At 33.7% G+C, this 20,816-nt stretch overlaps 4 protein-coding genes and 1 long non-coding RNA gene across 5 annotated transcripts; all 5 read left to right on the top strand.

Annotated features, from left to right (window-relative positions):
• Window positions 1-351: 351 nt before the first annotated feature.
• On the top strand, window positions 352-3,004 carry LOC103493618 (U-box domain-containing protein 30-like). The gene is made up of 2 exons (XM_008454448.3): window positions 352-942; window positions 1,086-3,004. Exon 2 carries the CDS (start codon window positions 1,149-1,151, stop codon window positions 2,508-2,510), a length of 1,362 nt encoding a protein of 453 aa, XP_008452670.1. The 5' UTR covers window positions 352-942; window positions 1,086-1,148; the 3' UTR covers window positions 2,511-3,004.
• A 2,542-nt stretch (window positions 3,005-5,546) lies between these two features.
• LOC103493619 (uncharacterized) lies at window positions 5,547-8,844 on the top strand. The gene is made up of 3 exons (XM_008454449.3): window positions 5,547-6,205; window positions 7,605-7,792; window positions 8,029-8,844. The coding sequence occupies exons 1-3, from the start codon at window positions 5,626-5,628 to the stop codon at window positions 8,542-8,544; spliced, it is 1,284 nt and encodes a 427-aa protein (XP_008452671.1). The 5' UTR covers window positions 5,547-5,625; the 3' UTR covers window positions 8,545-8,844.
• Window positions 8,845-10,696: 1,852 nt separating this feature from the next.
• LOC103493620 (protein PHLOEM PROTEIN 2-LIKE A10) lies at window positions 10,697-12,616 on the top strand. The gene has a single exon (XM_008454450.3). The coding sequence runs from the start codon at window positions 11,207-11,209 to the stop codon at window positions 12,476-12,478; it is 1,272 nt and encodes a 423-aa protein (XP_008452672.1). The 5' UTR covers window positions 10,697-11,206; the 3' UTR covers window positions 12,479-12,616.
• A 965-nt stretch (window positions 12,617-13,581) lies between these two features.
• Window positions 13,582-16,241, top strand: LOC127150327 (uncharacterized). The gene is made up of 2 exons (XR_007822582.1): window positions 13,582-15,092; window positions 16,037-16,241. It is a non-coding gene; the product is annotated as an uncharacterized LOC127150327 (long non-coding RNA).
• Window positions 16,242-20,065: 3,824 nt separating this feature from the next.
• LOC103493621 (basic leucine zipper 4-like) lies at window positions 20,066-20,816 on the top strand. Its single transcript, XM_017045812.2, has one exon. The coding sequence runs from the start codon at window positions 20,191-20,193 to the stop codon at window positions 20,653-20,655; it is 465 nt and encodes a 154-aa protein (XP_016901301.1). The 5' UTR covers window positions 20,066-20,190; the 3' UTR covers window positions 20,656-20,816.

Here is a 20,816-nt window from a genome sequence, read left to right as displayed (position 1 = left end):
AGAGAGAGAGAGAGAGAGTCTCGTGGGGATTATTTAATAAAATAACATATTCAATAATTTCTTTTTATTTTTGGTTGACCATTTGACCATCCATCCACAAGTCCAACCGAGGGACCAGCCCAGACCGGATGGCCACAACAAAGAAAAAGAAGAAAAAGGAAACCCCACAAACACAATTAATTAAAGAAAACACTTTATGAAAAAAGAAAAAAGGAAACCGGCGATTACGGTGATAAGGAGGGGGAAAAGGTACAGCTACACGTGTGACTTCCGGTAATACTACGGGCTATAGCCAGTAACTAGCAGTAAAAGAAAAGAAAAAATCTGGACTAATTTATGGGTAATTAGAGAAGCAAAAAAGAAAAAAAGAAAAAAAAAAAGAAAAAGAGGGTTTGGAATGGAATTCCGATTTGCATTCATTCACCCAAATGATAGAATAGGAATTATAGAAGAGACTCCGTGAAGTAGAGCTCGGTTTTTTTTTTTATTTTCTTTTTCTTTCTAAGTTTTATTGTTGTTATTTTTTTTTTTTTAATTTTCCTCTTTCTCAGTGCCTCCCATTCTTTCGTGTCTTAGATCCTCCAAAATTTCTTCTGACATTTTTTTTTTAATTTTTTGAGGGAGGAAAGTTCACTGTTTTCAAGTATGAGTGATTTACATTCGTGGAATCGCTTTTGATTGCTTATTATTTTGGTGGGTTTTTGATGATTTGGTTCTTTTTTTGGAGATTGAAGAGGAATTGAGGTTCTTTTATGGTTTACTACTGATGATGATTGGGGCGATGGTGAAGAAGAAGAAGAAGGTGTTCTTTCTTTTGACTAATGAAAGGGTTCAGTTAATGGAAGAAAATGATATCCTCATTCCCCATTTTTGCTGCTGCTTGTGATTGTCAATGAGGCAAAGGATTGCTGTATGGTAAAAAGATTGTGGAACAACGAGAAAGTAAGAGAGAACCCTCCTTTTTTCTTTTCTTTTTTTTGAAATTTTAGCACGTATTTTTCTGTCATTGTGTTTGAATGATTGAATCTTGGGTTGCTGAAAGTGAATTCAATAGTTCGTGTTTTTTTTTTTTTTTTCTGTTCCAGGGATTTGGGGTTAATTTTCTTCTCGCTTTTGAGCTTGTTTTCTTCTTTTGAGGGTTTTGGAAAATGCCGATGTACCAGCCTTCCGGTCGGAGAAGGGAGGATGATACGGAGCTGGGTTTAGGTGGTGGTGGGCAAGTTCTTGATGTAGAAACCGCCGTGAAAGATGGTATTCTCGGTGGCGGCGGTGGAGGCGGTGGGTTAATTTGTGAGGGTGGAATGACTGAGAAATTGGATCTGAAGGAGATAGTGGAGGAGCTTGAGAACATTGAGGTTCCTTCGGTGTTTATTTGCCCAATTTCATTAGAGCCAATGCGAGATCCTGTGACCCTTTGTACTGGACAGACCTATGAACGATCTAATATCTTGAAATGGTTTTCTCTTGGCCATATAACATGTCCCACCACAATGCAAGAGCTTTGGGATGATTCGATCACTCCCAATAACACTCTTCACCAACTCATTTACAGTTGGTTTTCCCAGAAGTATTTGGCTATGAAGAAGAGGTCTGAGGATGTGCAGGGGAGGGCTCTTGAGCTCTTAGATACATTGAAGAAGGTCAAGGGCCAAGCTAGAGTCCGAGCTTTGAAGGATCTTCGCCAAGTTGTAGCTTTGAATTCGGCAAAGAGCACTGTGGAAGACAATGGTGGTGTTGCTTTGATTTCATCTTTGTTGGGTCCTTTCACATCCCACGCGGTTGGCTCTGAAGCACTTGGGATTTTGGTGAACTTGGATCTTGATGCCGAGTCAAGGAGAAACCTTGTTCAACCTGCTAAGATTTCATTAATGGTGGACATGTTAAACGAGGGATCCACAGATACCAAAATCAACTGCACCAGATTGATCGAAACATTGCTCAATGGGGACGATTGTGGAACGGACACTGTCTCGAGTTTAAGTCTCTTGGTTGGATTGTTGAGATTAATCAAAGAAAAGAAACACCAAAATGGTGTTCTCGCTGGATTAAGATTGCTAAAAGCTCTGTGCTCCCAAGAACCAGTGAGGAACTCATTAGTGAGCATTGGCGCAATCCCTCAGTTGATCGAAATTCTCCCCAATTTCGACCCTGAATGTTTGGAACTAGCCCTTCACGTATTGGACTCACTCTCATCTCTCTCGGAGGGCAGGGTGGCCTTGAAAGATTGCCCCAACACCATTCCAAACTTAGTCAAATTATTAATGAGAATCTCAGAGAGCTGCACTCAGCTGGCTTTATCAATTCTATGGTCAGTTTGTAAACTTGCCCCTGAAGAATGTGCATCCCAAGCTGTGGAAGCAGGGTTAGCAGCCAAGCTTCTTCTGGTGATTCAGAGTGGTTGCAACCCTATTCTTAAACAACGCTCCGCCGAGCTTCTAAAGCTCTGCAGCTTAAATTACACAGCAACCCTCTTCATATCCAAGTGTAAGCTTACAAGAACAATACAATAAGGAAGAAGAAAAAAAGAAAAAAGGCAAAAACCAGCCAAATTGGAATACAGAACCACCATCGCTATAGAGCTCCATTTCCAGTTGAAGAAAAGAAAAACAAAAAACAAAAGCTTATCATAAGGAGCAGTGGGCATTTTGACATTTTTCAAGAATAAGCCTGAGCAAAAATGGCCATTTAAAATCTGAAAGCACAGACTAGAACATGGCTTCTCAGTAATAGATTCTTATGTGGATAAGATAAGATAAGATTCTTGTTAGCTTGAGTTTTGAAGAAAGAATGAAAGTCTGTTTTTCCTGCATTTAGGGTGCTCTTCTTCTTCTCCTTCTTTCTTCTTCCATCTGGGGATGAATCAATCAAAGTGGGGAAGAGGTGAGTTTTGAAGTCTCACCTTTGTAAATTTTTGTAGAGCTTTTTGTTGACCTATCAAATCAAATCTTTGTAAGATGATGATGAAGAACAATTTATGATCAATATTACTATCATTATTATTTTTTTTCCTTGTTTCAGTTACTAAATGAATCAGACATGATCAAGGAGTAGAATGATTGCATCGTTGAAACAATTTTCATGGACAATGGAACAGTTTTTGGTCATTATTCTGTTTTTTAAAGTATGAAAATTGTAGTCTGCAAATGAGATGGGAATTAATTGAGTTTAGTTGTAAGATCAGAAGATTATGGTTTAGAATTAAAGTAAAGAAAAAACAAACAAATAAATAAAAGTACAATTCGGATGAAGGGTCCCTCAAAGATTGAAAGGCTTTTTGATGGTTGTGTGAGAGAAAAAAAAAAAAAAAAGAAAAGAAAAGGGTTGATTGAGAGTTTGGATATGATTGGTCATGAATGGCCAGAAAATTGGTCGGAAACTGTCTACCATCGAAAAAGGTAAAAGAGGATAAGGATCATCTCCATAATATTCTATTATATTACTTCTTAATACTTATTTCCTTTCAAAATCCCTTTTATGCCACAATTATTATTTTCTCTTTTCCTTTTTCTTTCTTACCTCCTTGATGATATTTTTTCTGGCAACTTTTTCTTTTTCTTATGAAGATACAAAAATATCAACACTTAGCAGTATTGTGATTCAAATAATATGAAAGATAAGTTCTTTGTCTTATAAAAACTTTGAGATGAACTTGTTTTAGCGTAGTGTTAGTTTTCCATGCATCGAAAAACTACTTTTTAATCTTTGAAAAGCACTAAACTTATCCAATATTAATTTACATTTTTGATTTTATTAACCACAGCTTGTTATCCCAATTTAGCTACCGTCAACACTTATTTTTATCACGAAAAAGTGGTAGGACAAGAGAGAGAGAAAACGGGTCGTTTTCATGGTATATTTAGGTAATTTATTTATTATTTTCTATTAGGTGTTGGGTTAATAATAACAATTCTTATCATTGGATGGAGGGTAGATGGGTATTTGGCTATAGTGTTTTGATATTGTGGGGTTCCTTTTGGCTCTCCTTTTGTTCTCACAAATGGGTGCACACGGTCAACTCTTTTCTCCCATTTGCAAAAAGGAAAAACAAAAAAGAAAATCCCAAAAAAAAAAAAACCAATACAAATTATTTGAATAACATCATATGAAATTAATCCATTTTCAAACCCCCTCCCCCCTAAAGAAAAAAAGGGAAATTTTTGGTGGGGAATTCGAAAAAATTTGAAAGATGACATTAATGGAGAAAAATAAAGAGATGTCGCTATTGAGATGGGTGTGTGTGGGCACATGGACATGGTGTTAATATTATCAAATCATAGGCACGTTAATATATATTATATGGCAATGGCAAATCTCTCAATATTTCTCTTTCTTTTTTGAGGGCTCCAACCAATCAGATTGGCACCCACTTCTGGTTGGTCTCTTCTTTGTCCCAAATGATAGCTTCAGAATTTCCTATGAAATATTTTGAAACAAACAAACCACACCCTTTTCTTTCTTTCTTTTTTTTTTCTTTTCTTTTTCTTGTCCTAACTAAAATAACGAAACAGTATATAAGAGAGGTGTTTGTTAAGGAAAACTTCCATATCCCACCTAACCTAATTATAAGAAATAAATGAAATCAACTGATTAGTAAGAAGGCATGTATGCATGGTCTAAGTTTCTAAAGAAAGAATACATATATAATAAGTTGTGAAAGTAATATTAATGAAAAGAATGCTATAAATAATTATAAGAAAGATATGATCAGGACAAGAGAGTCAATGCATATTTATCATTTTTGTTAACTACTCTTCCCTCCAAGGGATCACTTGGGACCACTATTTTGTCCTTTATTATATTAATGGTTTATATTTTAAAAAACAGTTTTTTTAAAAAAGAAAAAGTAAAAATGAATCACTATAAGAAAGTAATTTTGATTTAATGTGGTTTTTTTTTTTTTTTGTTTTTTTTTAATTTGAGTTTCTTTGAGTAGTACCACTATAAGTAATATTTTATTTACTCATAGTAAATAATTTTGAACCCAATAGTATAGAGCTATTAATTTGAATCTGACTTAGTTGTTTAATAATAAATAAATAAATAAACACTTTTTTCAAAATTTTAAGAATATTTTAAATTCCAATGGATTGGGCCGGAGAACAGTGAAATCAGAGGAAATGTGGGCCGTGGTATTGTTTGGGATTGGACCGATTTGAAAATGGGCTACACGTTGATAAGATGGCCCAGTCATAACCTAAGCCACAAACCCAAGTTTTCACATTTGCATTTCGCCCCTACCCAGTTTCAATTTGGAACGGTGTGTGTGGAAGTAATACATTTCTTAATTTTAAAATACTTTTAACATTATTTCAATTCTCTTTTTTTGCTGCTATAACTAAAACTAAAATAATCTACTTTTCAAAACTCAAACTATACTATTGTATCTATCAATGTATGGGTAAAATTAAAATCTTTGTATCATATTAAATAATCCTTCTTCATAAGGTAGAAAATGAAATTAAAAAAAAAAAAAAAGAAGAAAAAAAAGGTAAAAACATGAATAGTAATAACAATAATAATAATTAAGAGGCGAAGCGATGAAGTAAGAAAGGGTAGGGATGGAATGGCATATTAAGAGAGCGAAGTCTAAAACAGTCACTTTCTTCACCGTCCGAATCGGATACAATGTCATGGTTGGCTCGCTCCATTGCCAACTCCCTTCGCCTTGAAGACGAAGATCACCAACACAACGACGCCGTTTCCCCCATTCCCTCCCATCCTCCTTCTCCCTCCACCACTCAACGCAACCTCATGGATTCCCAATCCCAACTCGACGATGAAGCATTATCTCGCGGTGTCAAAGACGACTTGACCGAATTCAAACAAACCCTAACCCGCCAATTCTGGGGCGTCGCCTCTTTCCTTGCCCCGCCCCCGCCTCATCCTCGCCCTGATGGGGATCTACCTGCCCTTTCTGATTGGAAGCCCTCCGACCCCTCTAATCACTCTGATCCCTCCATCTCCGGGGACGAAGAGGACGAAGAATACGAAGACGACCCCTCCGATCCGGTTGAGGTATTGAAGATGCGTTCGAATTATGATGCGTGTGCGAAATCAGGGAATTTACAGGGGGAATGCTATGAGGAGGTGGATTGGGGGGATGCTGTTGGGATCACTGATGAAGTGCTGACGTTTGCCACGAACATTGCAATGCATCCTGAGACTTGGATTGATTTCCCAATTGATGAGGAGGAGGACAACGATGGTATGTTTCTTTTCCTAATTTTGCCACCCAATTCTTTAGAAGCTTGTTGATTGAACTCCCTACGAAGAAGAATACGCTATCTTGTCTTCATTTCATTCGTTTTTATCGTATATAGGATGAAGGTTATTCAATGGTTGCTAATGATCTTAAGCATCATCGTTCTCTGATGAAATGTTTACTTGATGCTGGAATTGTTTTTGAAATGGGGACTTCAATGAAATGAGATAATTGACTATCTGAGTGGTTCCATTCTTTTTGGATCTACAGCTTCCGGGGTGCTAGTAATTTATCTTGGGGTACGCCGCAGTTATCACCGCAATTAGCACAAAAAGCTTAAAGCTGTATCCTAATTAGGCGACCATTTTTTTAAAATAGGTTTGGTATCTTTATTTGGCGTCTTTGTGGTCATCCTCATACAATAGATGGGTATCGTTCTTTTTAGATTTAACTTAGTTTTTGGGCTTCAGGATAGTATTTTTGGTTCTTGCCTCAGCTTTTGTATTGTTGGCCACCTGACTTATTATAACACAGGGGCTTACTTAAAGCTGCAAGATCATGTGCAATGCAATCTAGAAGTTTTGGACCTCAATTTTAAATCGTTCCATTATATCTCCTTTTTTCTGCTTCTTGATGTCAAATACTTTTTCTTATTTTTTGTTTTTCTGTGGTCATAAGTTGTAATATTTTAGTCTCGGTGTAGATTCACGTATTCCATTTATGTGTACTTTCCAAATCATTCATTCAATGTGTCGATGCATTTACTTTGTGATACGAAGGATAAACCCCCTATTCAGTTCACTTACACTTTGCGAAAGGTTCGAGAGTTTTAGTGATAGTTTTGCTATTTAATATGTCAATTTGTCACCTGTTAGAGAATGTCCATGTGTAGCTTGTATTGTGCATGGATCCTTTACGTGATGTGGAATACCTTTTCTGTATATTGACTAGTATGAAGTGTAGAATTCACATAGGTGGAGATAGCAAAATGTTGTGCACGAGGGAGAGACTTACGCTGCTTCAAAACCTGGGAACCTGTTGGTTTTACTTCATCTATCAATATAAAATCATATCATATATTGCATTAGAGGCAATTATGTTCATCATTTATAGTGCAAATATATGCAATTCTTTTTTATACAATCAAGTATCACCAACTCTTTTGTACTACAAAATACACCTTATACTGAATTCAATCATAATTCCATCTCTTGTTCCTGGATGTGTAAGATGACTGAGAAAGAAATGATATATGGTGATCCAATTATATGATTATATACAGACTTTTTCATGGAAAATTTGGACTTTGGTGTTCTTTTTCTGTTTCTATGATGTTTTTTCACATCGTTCAACCTTGTATATTTACTTCTTTAGACCCTTCTTTTTCTTTTTTTTTTCTTAGATTTTGAAATGTCTGATGCCCAAAAAGAGCATGCTTTCACTATTGAACGTCTTGCTCCTAGATTAGCTGCTCTCAGAATTGAGCTCTGTCCTTGCCATATGAGCGAGAGTTACTTTTGGAAAGTCTATTTTGTGCTCCTGCATTCAAGGCTCAATAAGCATGATGCAGAGATTTTATCTACTCCACAGGTTGACTACTCTTTCTTTCTTCTCTTTTTTTTTTTTAACATTGCAATGGAACCTCTCTATAGTTGAACTATATTTTCTATGTCGTGGTTGGCATGGTGGAGCAAATTATTAACTTAGGGTCCCATGGGCCATTTGTAGTTAACATGTACCAAAATGACTGTTTTAATCTAGAATTAATTGATTCCTTTGATTGAAGTTATGATTGCAGTGTAATAAGGATTCCTCAAAACTTGTAGGTAGCAGCAGCAAGATCAATGTGGATGCAGGAATTACAAAAGCAGACCAAGCCAGAGTCTTACTGGGGTGACAGAGACACTTTTGAATTGAAAGACAGGTCAGATGTGCTGCAGGAAGACAGTAGTCCCATGGCATTCCATGATACTCATTCTGGATCGACGTTGCCTTGGACATTTACATCCGAGCCAAGCATGTCATCTGTGTCGAGCAATTATGAGACAGAAAAATATCAAATGGAGAGTTCTGAAACACAATTCATTGACAAGTCTGTTATTGTTGAAAAACCTCTAATTAAGAATGAGGATAAAAACTCGACAGTTGGGTCTTCTTCAAAATTCCTTGCTCGAAACTATGAGGAGGAGTCAGATAATGACTGGCTAGAGGAAGACTCTGAGTTAGGTGGTTGTAATGGGACCATTCTCCCTCTGGAGAACGAAGAAGATATTTCTTTCAGCGATCTGGATGATGATGATATGGTTCTGCCAGCTAAATTCAAGATTGCTTCGAAAGAATAGGGAAGCTCAACAATAAGAACCAAAAATTCAAGGTGTTGCTTCCGATTGTGTATGTTTTGCTGATGAGGCTAAAAGAATTACAAAGTCAGTCCGACAAGATTGTTGGGTTTCAGATACCGATATTGAAATTGCTTTTAGTGGGTTGGGTGCAATTGTAAATGATACGAATGATCATTCTGATTTGGAAGAGTGTATTTTCATAATGTGTTTCTATTTGGTTTCTAGTTTGGGAATTGTGTAAAGAATGTACCAGTAAATAGACAAAGGGAAAAGATATAAGATTCTTTTTGTTCCATACCATATCATACCTACGATGATTGTCCTCATCCTTTTGGTCTGTCAGGCATTCCCATATACTTAAAAAATCTTCCCTGCCAGGAATGGAGATTCATTTGAAGCTGTCTGACATGAAGTAACCGCTAAAAACAGCCAAAGGAGCCATCGAATTAGCCAAGGCAGTTGAGAAAGAAGGTTCTGTTGGATTTCTATATTTGTATTTTGAAGTAAAGGGGGATAAGTTACGTCTCTGTCTCGTCCATAACAGGTACCTACTTTACGACCTTAATGGACCATTTTTTTTATTTCATTGCTGTATTTTTTACCTCTATACTTCATGAAGATATATAGCTTTAGTTATCATATATTCACAGATAGGGCTTTGTTCCAATCCTGTTGCCGTAGGAATGGAATTGGCAAGTTGGTCAATTATTTTAATATTTGAATATTAGCTAGTTTGTTTGTTTGTTTGTTTAAAAGTGATACCAGAAATTGAACCGAAACGTACTGACCACAATCACTTTGGATGAGATTTGTTGTTGAGTGTGAGAAAGAAGACAAACAGGATAAATAATTGTAGGATAATAGAAAAGGAAGAAAGGAGGAGAGGAAAGTTTGATGAAAATATATGGCGAAATGGGTTTTTTCAAGGAAAATTATTGTCAGCCACTCACTAATTCAAGAGTTAACGAAGGTCTTGATGACGTGGATGAAAGTAAAGGATATGACCCTGACCGTTTCCTAGAAATTCATCAACAAAATATATAGAACTTTTGGGTCTCAACAGTGGAATTACATGTCTTTCTTACCGTTAAGTTATATTCACTTTAACAAATTGCTATGATATTTAATCAAAGTTGGACATTTTTATAAGGCTGAGTTTACAATGGAAGTCCTATTAGTAATGATTAAAATTTGCATCCAACTTTAAGTAAATTATACAAAATGCTGTAGTCTTTGTAATTTTGTTTGAATTTCAATTTGTCCTAAATGTCTGGCCTTCATTTATTATTTTTTATGAAAACATTTGAGTTTTGAAGAGATTATTGAGGATGAAATGGATGTCGAAAAACGTGAGTAATTGAAGTCAAACAAAATGAGATTGTAAAGTCTAGAAATAGAGTAGATTGAAAATTGGTGAAATGAATGAGTTTTGTATTACAAATTATACTACAAGATAAACTATAAAAGTTAAAAATTAGTTGATTCATTTGAGTAATCAAAATACAGTTAGTTAAGTAGCAGTTGAATCTAAATGACATTAAATGTAATTCAATTTTATGGTTAGCTTACTTAATTTTGTGAGTGTTCAAGCTCATTTCAGCACATGTCACATTAAAATGGACAATGTTTACTTTTCTTTTTTTCTTTAAACATTTATTGCAATTCTTTCTCAAATTATATTCAAATTTTACTAAATAATTGTACAAAAATGACATTTGAATAAGATTCGTAAGACAGTGCAAATTTCAACAAAAATGTAAGTAAGCTTCAATTTTGGATAAATGCATATAAAATTAATCCTACCATGTCCTGAGCAAAAATTGATAGAAAATAAATTATTGTAAAAAAACATATTCCATTTTTAGATGTTTCACAATGTTCTAAACCAAAATTTGCAGCTTATGTATTGTAATTTATAACTAAAGTTGGAAATGTTGATCGAGATTCAAGTTCTTATTGACAAATTGAGATCAATGAACATCTCTAAAAAAATTATAAAAACAAAATATATAAATCAGTGAATAAAGAATTAATTGTAAATGTTTTAAAAATTAGTTAAAAGATTTATTTAACTTACGTGGACTTTGAATCTATCAAAAATGTGAAGAAGTATAAAATAATAATACCATAATTTAAACCCAATGGTTCGTTTTGTGGGGAAGTTGAATTCAATCTGATTGGCCATTTCATTCCCATCTGCGATTTTGTTGTTTCCGTGTAGTAATGGGAAAACCGACCCGAACATGAACTCCTCTTCCTCCTTCCATTCATTCATTCTTCTTCTTTAAATTTCTCTTCTTTCGTAATCAGATTCCTTTGTTATCGTATCATATTCGTTAATCGTAACGAGGATCCCGAACTCCAACGCTCGTTCAACCCATCATCACTTCTTCCGTGTCTCTTCCCACTTGTCACCTAATAACATTTTCTTAGAAATTTTGTTAAATCTTCCACCTTTGACCCCTTAATCTTCATTGACTTCCAACAATTTCTCCGAAAAGGTTTGCGATTCTGTTTTTTTATTGGGTTTCTTCTGTTTCGTTCATCGAGTGGGAAAACCCAACAAGTTTTCTCCTCCCTCTTTGTTCTGTGTTGCGCCCTTTTCAATTTCATATCTGGGGTTCGGTTTGATTTGGGATTTAGGGTTTTTTTGAGTCTTGCTATGGATTTTGAACTGGTTAGAAGGGGTTTGGGATTCTCTCAGAGAAAAAAGAAGTGGCTTATTCTATTGGCTCTCATGGGGGTTTCGGGTTATGGTGCTTACAAGGTCTATCATTTGCCTTCTGTCGAGAGGAAGAGGAGGAGACTGATGAAGCTCTTTGGCGCCATGATTTCTGTTGCTGAAATGGTTGCGGATTCTTCTGAAGCTATTGGAGTAATTTCTAAGGACTTGAAGGAGTTTCTGAAATCTGATTCTGACCAAATTCCCAACAGCTTGAAGCAAATTTCCAAAATTGCCAAGTCTGGGGAGTTTTCGGAGTCTCTGGAAAAGGTTACTGAGGCTTTCACGGTTGGGATGATGAGAGGTTATAAATCTGTGACAAAGAATCAACAAAATTCCGAGGCGGACTCGGCAAATTCGGGTTTTTCTTCTGGTATTGTTGAGAAGCTATTTTCTACTACTGGGACTGGTTTTGCTTCTGTTGTGGTTGGAAGCTTTGCAAGGAATTTGGTCATGGGATATTACTCGATCTCTGGATCAGTTGATGATGCAAGTGGGAATCCACAGAAAATTGACAATTCTGGATCTGAATTTCCAGACGTGCCCAGATGGGTAACTGTGGCCTCCAATGAGAAATGCAAAAATGTTATTGCAGATTGCATACAAGTTTTTGTTAGCACTGCAGTTGGTGTGTATCTTGATAAAACAATGGATGTTAATGTGTACAATGACCTGTTTAGTGGATTGACCAATCCCACCCATCAGGACAAGGTGAAGGACATGCTTGTTTCTGTTTGTAATGGTGCTGTGGAAACTCTGGTAAAATCATCTCATCAGGTATTGACAAGCTCGCGATCGACTTCAAATTTGAGTTCGGTTTCACCTTGTAATGGAGTGTCGAAGATAGGAGATGTACCCTTTTCTGAAGGAACCTATCCAAAGAAAATAGCTTTGGCCAGCTCAACTGAGGGTAGCCAAAATGGATGGGTTGACACGGTTTCATCTACTCTGGCAGTTCCTAGAAATAGGAAGTTTGTGCTTGATTTAACTGGTAGGGTGACCTTTGAAACAACAAGATCTGTTGTCGAATATTTCTTGTGGAAACTAATGGATGGTCTGAAGAGAAGTCTTGATACAGTGCACGATGAAGTTGTGGGTAGGGGATTGGAAGTTATCAGATACTTTTGTGCAAAGTCTTCTGTTATTGTTACAATATGTTTGGCATTATATCTACATGTATTTGGTGGCACTAGACTTCTGGTTCCTGCATAATATAAGAGCCGGATGTAGTTTAAGCCACTTAGATCAGAAAGTATATACCATTGTTGCATTTAGGGAAGGTTTTGTACTTCTCCAATATCATTCAAATTTTAATGATAATGATAAACAAATGCATATATTGATGCATAAGTAACTTCCACCATCTTCTCTCTATTTTTCTCTCGTTTGTGTGTGATGTATTGTGTCTTAAAATTTCTGAGATATGTAGCTCTATGTAATATCTGAGATTTAAGCAATCAGTGTGCCTAAACCTTCTTGTTGGAGCAATGACCATCGAATTACTGACAATGAAATTACTTGCATCTTTTCTGTCGATGATTTATTTAGTTTGAAGTTTTGAAGGTCATTTCTGTCATGGGGGACAATTTTACACTTTTTCTTAGCTAGTTTGCTTTGTTGCAATAATATCAAATGTCTGGTCTTTCTTATTAAAATGTCTTAAATCTGCTATCTACCGCATCAAATGACCAATGATGCATATTTCTCTCTGTTTCTCTCAACTTAATATAGCTACTTTAGTATATAGACAAGCTTCATGTGACTTTTATTTCTATTCCGCATAATACCTGTACAAGTCTCTTTTGTCCTTTGAGCAGTACACAACACATTGTTTCTTCTATTCCAATTATAGACGTTCTATTGATTCACATAATAACTCCGCAGGATTGATTTCACCCATTACCCCACTCCTTCAATTACCTTACTATTATATTCTACAATTCTATCATGTTCTTGCATTTGCCATCTGGCTGATGAATATGGTTACCAACTTTATGTTTAGCCATACATGATACATGACAGGGTACTTGCAAAAAAGTCGATTACTAATTAACATTCTTCACTATCGCACAGATTTTTTTTGTCATCGGCATGTTTCTGATCTCATAAGCTTTTCTTACAGAACTGTTTTGCAGATCACAAGGTAAATCTTTTTCAGTAACTAAATGAGATGTTCACAAATCAAGGCTTGTGGATACCATCTTGGATATATCCTTTGTGATGTTCTGAATTTTTTACGGATACTGTGGGGTGAGTGTGGGGGGGGGGGGGGGGGGGGGGGGGGGGGTGTGGGGAGGCTTTGCTGGAAAGTTGAAACTTCTATTTACTTCAACTTCCTCAATTTACTCTACAAAATCGATGAATCACTTTCTTTCTGGTTGGAAAGTAAGCAGTAAGTCCACATTGACATTTCATGAGCAAATAAGATTGCTTTTCCAGAGCGGGTTTAATAGAATTCTCTCTTTGTTAAAGAGATTATTTACTCAGTAGGTTTGCTTATAGGTGAGGAGGAGGGTGTTAACCCCATGATGATATGCATTTTTAACACTTGGGTCTCATCATTACAATCATCTCATTCTTTTATCTTTAATTTGCACTTCCTTTACCTTCAATTTGCTGTAACATTTGTTTATGTCAAGTTGGTCTTCAGAATCATGCCTTCTAGTACTAGAGAAGCCAATGGATTATGATTCCTTTTGCTTGTCGTCTCTCCTAGAAACTGCATCCATGTTCCTCCTCCTACTAACCTCAAATATATTGAAATACTCCATTGTCTTCACTTTTTAAAGTTAAATATGCAGTACTTTAGCTTCATTTTCCAATCTCTTGAAACTTTCTGGTATTTTGACTGATAATATTATTCATATCTCTATCATATTTTGATTGAATTATGAAGAGAGAGAGAGTAAAAGCTGAAGTGAGAAGGAAGAATGCTAGGGCAGCTGCCAGCTATAAGCGGCGGCAAATACATTCATGCAGGCCCCATAGGACCATTGGAGAGTATGGCATAATCTTATAAGTTGCTTTCAAATTTGTTTTTGTTTTTTGTTTACATGACCCCTAATTTTGAATATGTCTTTTGTAATTGTTGATGATTTTTTTTAACAAGGCCCAAATCATGATTGGCTCTTTGCACGCTTTGTTAGCAACTTTTGTTATTTTATTTTTATTTTTTCTTCCCTTTTGTAAAAATCTTTGTTTAGTGATTTATCTTCCACCGTCTTTTACAAGATTTATACTGACCTTTCGGTAATTTTAACAGTATGAAAGGGCATGCTTCAAAAATTCAACCCTTAATTATTAAAACAGGATCTATAGAAGATGCTTCTTTAGAATTTATAAACTGCTATAGGTTTAGAGCTTTCATAACTTTGTCCCTGTTTTTCTCTCTCTGTTTCTGACTCACAGCTAAAGAAAGAGCTTAAAATTTCCTTTTTCATGGCTGCCATTACTTCCACTTGCAGTAGCTTCTTCTCCATCAGATCAAATTCTATGGAGCCAAGAGTTAGAACTTCTTCACCAAGCCATGGCTCTCCATCATGTGGGAAGCTTGATGGGGTGGCAACTTGGCTCATCAATGGCTTTGTTACAGCTTTCTTTGGATCGTTGGAACGATGCTCTTGTATCCGTATTGCAACGGCTGAGGACGATGGCGATGAGGGGAACGACATCCCGTTGATTCCGAACGACGGAAATCTTCGACAGGATGGCACTGCAGCTGGTCGGAGAAGGGCTGGGAAAGGCAAGAAGTAAATGCAATCTAATGAGTTTGCTTCTGATGTTGTATAATCCAATTCCAAATCAAAAAAGCTCCTCTTTTTCTTTGGTAAGTGATATAAAGGAGCTTCTGAATCTGAAATATTTACTACTCTTTTTTTTTTTTTTCATTTTAATTTAGTTTTGTGGTGATGAAATCAACCAAATTACTTATAATATTTGTTCAGTGCTTTTAGAATCTATGAATCAAGAACTCAAATGAAATGTTCAATCTCAATCTCAATTAATTATTTGATTAACAAATTCAAGATTTTATCTTGTAATGAATGAATATGGTGTTAGGATATGATATCTATGTAGAAAAATGAAAACAGAGGGTTTTGTTATTCAATATTAAAGAAAATATATATCAAAAAAGAGATTTAGAAAGAAGAAAAGAGGGTTGAGGGGATGGGGCCATGATTTCAAATAATGTCGTAAAAATGAGAGTGATAATGTTATGCATTAATTAAATAAAGTTAATGGCTTTTACTTTTATCCCAAGAAAAAACCAACGGGGAATCCAAAGCAAAACCAAAGCGACATTACTTATATACTTTCTTTATATAATAAATACTAATAACAAAATGGAATTATCAAATAATATCTATAATTAACTCCCAAATTAAATTTGTTTATTCTACTTTCAAATGTTCATTATGAGTTTGTGTTATTATAATTATTCTTAAATTTGGTTAATTTTTTATTAAAATTATTGAAATAATCACCATAATTTTCTTAGGAAAAAACCCAATATGTAAATCATTTAAAATATATTGAACTAAAATTGAATAAACTCTAAAGTATAGAAACTAAAATGATATTTTAACATAATAAAATCTACCCCAAGTTTTGTTGGTTTGATTTCCGTTACATTTTCTTCATTTCTCCTCCTTTTTCCTTCGCTTTTCCCTCTGCTTTTTGAATTTTGGTTGTCTTGTCAAAATATGAAATTTGATTTGTTTTGTGAAATAAAAATTCATAATTAAATGACAATCATCATCTAAATTTCAGGCAATCACATAGTAAAAGAACAAAAAAAGTTTGGGCATAGCATTTGAAAGTCCACGTATTTGATGCAACGTCATCAACCGAAATGGTCAAAGGTTTGAGTTCTCAACTTTACATGTTATTGAATTTAACAATATGAACAACACACAATGATAATTGGTATGCGTTTGTTCTCTTTAATGTTAAAGGTTAAAATTTTCATTTCTCACTTTTATTCTTTTTAACTATATATGAACAAAGCACAATGCAAATTTCAATGACCACCATTGCATTTCAATGTCGTGTTATGACAACCATTACGTTTCAATGACTAAAGTCAATCTGGATTGAAGTTGAAAGCGATCGATAATTAACAACATATACTTTGGAACAAATTTTAGTCCTTTTGATTTATTTCTTAATTTTCTATGTGAACATGTGTCAATGGTTTAGGACATTCGAGTTTGGCTCAACTCATGTTTAGTTCGATAAGTTGTATTAATCCTTTTTTATTATTTAGTTTGGCCTTCTATGTCAACCATGGAAAAGCTAATTGTCTCTTCAATGTCTTTGGTAAGTTTTGAGTTTGTCAAGGGCACATCAATAATCTTGGTTCCATACTTTTAAGTTTGTTTCATTTTGGTCTACATACTTTCAAAGCATCTTAAATTTAATCCTCAAAATTAACTTATATGCAAAATTGATTAAATAATAAAAATATTAATTTTCATGCAAGAAAATAAAAATAAAGTCATTGTAAATGATAAAACTGGTGAAAATATTTACAAAACTATAGTAAAATTTTAAAATCTATCGTTGATAAGTATAAATACATACTGATTCTATCAATGATATATTTTAGATTTTTATTATATTATGCAAATATTATTCACTTTGCTATATTTAAAAACTTCTACAAACAATATGTATTTATGTTTCTAAAATTTATAGATAACAAAAGACTTTTAAATAAATCAACTTTGACATTTACTATAGATAACTACTTTTAAGATTTGTTGAAATTACAAACACTAAAATTAGAAAACTTAAAGTATGTGAACAAAAAAAAAAAAAAAATAGAAGGATTAAAAATACTATTATAAAGTTAAATGATGATCTAATATTATAATATTTTTAAAAGTATATATTTGTGGATAACATTGCAATCCCATTTGGGCCTAAATGGTAGCTTGTACCCAAGCCCAATACAATAAGCCCATTATATTTTAATGTAAAAGTTATATAGATAGTTATGCAAAATATGTCAATTAGATTTAAAATAGTTGCTCCGCCATGGATAGCAAAATATTAAAACTATTTACAAGATGGGACAAAAAACTTAAATATATTATATAGAGTTGATGAATTTTGCTATTTTTTAAAATCTCTCAAAATAATTAAGTATATAATAACATCTTAAAAAAATTACAGATATAGCAAAATCTGTCAAAGTCGATCAATGATAGAAGTCTTATCATCGATAGATCATATTGCAAATATTGGTCGTCTATCACTGATAAACCATAAAAGTCTATCAAGCAATAAGAATATATTATTGATAGACATTGTTATATTTGCAATGTTTTAAAAAATATTGCTATATACTTAATTATTGCCCCTAAAATTGTCATCTATTATAATTACCTAAAATACGATATAATAAATGGAATGAAATGTAAAGGTGATGCAACTCATTTAATTGTTCAATCATATCGTATCAACGTGATATACCCTTCTTTATATGATTATTTTAGAAACTTTGATTGTATAGTTAAAGTGATGTACAAAGAGATGGATAAAAACTAATACTAAATTATTGTTCATATATATACACATACAATCAATACCAATAGTGTGTAGTTAGCACTAAGATACAAAAATCTTCAAAGCATGTTGTTTTTGTTTGAGAACCATTATTTTTCAAAATAATACATAAAAGAAACCCTATCCAAAAATTGCAATATTATTTACAAAGACTTTTTAAGCACATGAAGCCGACTGATAAAAAAAGAAGGAACAACAAAACAACAGCAACAACAATAATAATAATAAGGGGGAAAAAAGGCAATGGTTTTGTTACAAAGTATTTCACCTAAAAAACAACACAAAACCAACTTTCCTCTGCATGCATGTTTGCCTCCACTCATGTTTACACACTCACACTATATTTAAATTGAACCCCAAATAAATTAGTGTATATTTTGTTTATACTGATTAATTCCACTATGGAAATTCTCGGGACACATCACTCCATTACTCGATCTATATTTGTCATAAAAAAAACTTTTGTTATATATACATATATATGAACGTTGTGTCAATACTACTAAGTCATACTCATTTTGACAATATATATATATATTGATCACATTTTGTAGCTATATAGTTAAATAAAATGCTTCATGTGTTAGTGAGTTCGTAACAACAACCCTTCTAAATATATCTACAATAATATGATGTTGTTCACTTTTGATTTCGATGAAGATATTTTTACTTGTATATATAATCATAATCATCTCTTTACATGGTTTTATCTCCAACATAAACATGGAAGCATACTGAAATTAAAAAAAAAAATAATAATAGAAAGCAGCAAGAAGAAATGATTCTTCATATATATATATATATAACCGTCCAACGTCAAATTTAACTAAAAAAACCGCCCAAGTTTATATTTTAAATTTATTGTCTGTACTGTCACCAGAGCTCTATAGGAAAAGAGAACAACTTCCCGACATTTAACTACTAAACTGTGGGTAGCTGCTTTGCCTTACCTTACATTTCAATCACTATATATAACTTTTTCAATATATAATTTAATTAAATCTCTCCCATAACAAAAAAGAATTATTCTTAAAAATTCAAACTTTTGCATGTGATCAGTTTGAGGCCGATCATGGGCACAATATTGCCTAATTTATTCCTAATATATTAAACTTAGTTCTTGTGTTTCACATATATTTATATATATATATATATATATGAACCACCAGTACTCCCTTTTTTCCCATTTCTTAAAAAGCTTATTTATTTATTTTGTCTAATCTGTCGTTTTATCCTATCCTTCATGGTTAAGCTAAGACCTCATCTTCTAACTCTCTCTCTTTTTTTCTTTTCTTTTCACACACATGAGAAAACCAAAAAATAACTAAATTAAATGTAAAAAAAAAAGAGAGAAATGGGAGACCCCACTACTAAATATAATATCTCACTTTTTTCCACCAGCAAGCATATAAATAAAAGGAAGAAGATAAACAAATCGGCTCTGCCTTTCTTTTGGACAAATGTGCGTTCGTCCTCTAAAGTTTCCACCTTTTTTATTTTTTCTATTTTGTCTTTTAAATTTTAATTTCATGGGTCCTATTTGTTACTGAAGAAGGATATAAGAGATAATCGGAAAAATTATATAAATAATGATGTTTGGATTATTATTTATATGATTTTTACGGAGATGATCGACCGACTAATTGGTTAATTAAATCCATTAATTACGACATATTTTTATTATATAAACTTTGTAGTTGTTCTTCTTTCACTGTGTCTACCTCTACACTTTTTGAATAAAAGGATTATTAGATTAATATATATAAATATACACACACACTAACTTTTATACGAGCCATATGTGAGAGCTCCTAGATTCTACTACAACTTTTGAGCAATATTTTAAATTAAATACTTGTCAAAAAGTCAATAAATTACTTTTTCAAAGGAATTGCGTATACAATTTCTTAGAATGTAAAGTGTTTATACATTTTATTTATTTATTTTATGGTTTTTTGGTGTATTTTTAGTATGGTTTATTTATTTATTAAATGTTGTAATTGAAATTAAATCTTTTGCAGTAGATCATAAAGTCAATTGAATAATGTTGTTTAAGAAATTAACAAAAAAAAAAAAAAGGAAAAACCACATAAAAGTATAAAAATTTAGAAAAGTTGAGCTAGAGATTTATGGAATTCACTGACAAAAAAAATAAATATTTAGTTATGTGCTAAATATAAATGGAAAAGGAAAATGTATATCTTTATTGCCCTTTCATGGGTCCTAGGGTGCCTCCCCCACTCTTCTTTATATACCCAACTTCTCCTCTTCCTTCCTTCCCTTTTCCCTTTCTTTCTCTTCTATAACCTTCCTTTCTTGAGCTTCAACTAATTTTCTTCTTTCTCTCTTTCCTAATGTTCTATCCCGAAGGAGAAATCGTCAAGTTTTGTAGGCCGATTCAAGAACCCGGGTTCACGACGGCCGAAATCCAAGAGCTTTGGTCTCTACTAGAAGATCCAGCTAGGTCGAACTCTGGTTCACAAGACTCATCTCAAGCCGTATCTTTGATCGACGAAGAGAGGAGGCGTAAGCGAATGATATCGAACCGAGAGTCAGCGAGACGGTCGAGGTTGAGGAAGAAGAGACATTTGGAGAATCTAGCGGTCCAAACGGACCGGTTGAAGATGAAGAATCAGGAGCTGAAAAGGCAGCTGAATTTAGTGGTGAACCGTTATTATATGGTAAGAAGACAAAATGAAGGACTGTGGTCGGAATTTGTAGCACTTCATGCACGATTGTCGGACCTTTATCGGATTTCTGTTCCCATGCAGGAGAAGGAGAATTCCTGCATGCAAATATCATTCAATTATTTCTCTTAAAAATTTTCATGGAAAAATTTTACGTACGGAAGTCATTAGAATGAAATAATAATAATAATTATTGGCTTCAATTAAAATAGGATATTCTCATTTTAGTTAAAGTTATATATATATATATATATATATATATATATATATATATTAGTCTTTGTTGGGTATAT

This window comes from Cucumis melo, chromosome 7, assembly GCF_025177605.1.
Source record: "Cucumis melo cultivar AY chromosome 7, USDA_Cmelo_AY_1.0, whole genome shotgun sequence".
Classification (NCBI taxonomy): Eukaryota; Viridiplantae; Streptophyta; class Magnoliopsida; order Cucurbitales; family Cucurbitaceae; genus Cucumis; species Cucumis melo.
Note: the sequence above shows the minus strand (reverse complement) of the source record. Positions and strands in the feature narration are given on the sequence as shown.

Excerpts from the sequence above, each read along its gene's own strand:
- LOC103493621 (XM_017045812.2), top strand. The coding sequence starts at position 20,191 with ATGTTCTATCCCGAAGGAGAAATCGTCAAGTTTTGTAGGCCGATTCAA.
- LOC103493619 (XM_008454449.3), top strand. The coding sequence starts at position 5,626 with ATGTCATGGTTGGCTCGCTCCATTGCCAACTCCCTTCGCCTTGAAGAC. Across the intron at positions 6,206-7,604 it reads TGAGGAGGAGGACAACGATG|ATTTTGAAATGTCTGATGCC; the intron begins GTATGTTTCTTT and ends TTTTTTTCTTAG. Across the intron at positions 7,793-8,028 it reads AGATTTTATCTACTCCACAG|GTAGCAGCAGCAAGATCAAT; the intron begins GTTGACTACTCT and ends CAAAACTTGTAG.
- LOC103493618 (XM_008454448.3), top strand. The coding sequence starts at position 1,149 with ATGCCGATGTACCAGCCTTCCGGTCGGAGAAGGGAGGATGATACGGAG.
- LOC103493620 (XM_008454450.3), top strand. The coding sequence starts at position 11,207 with ATGGATTTTGAACTGGTTAGAAGGGGTTTGGGATTCTCTCAGAGAAAA.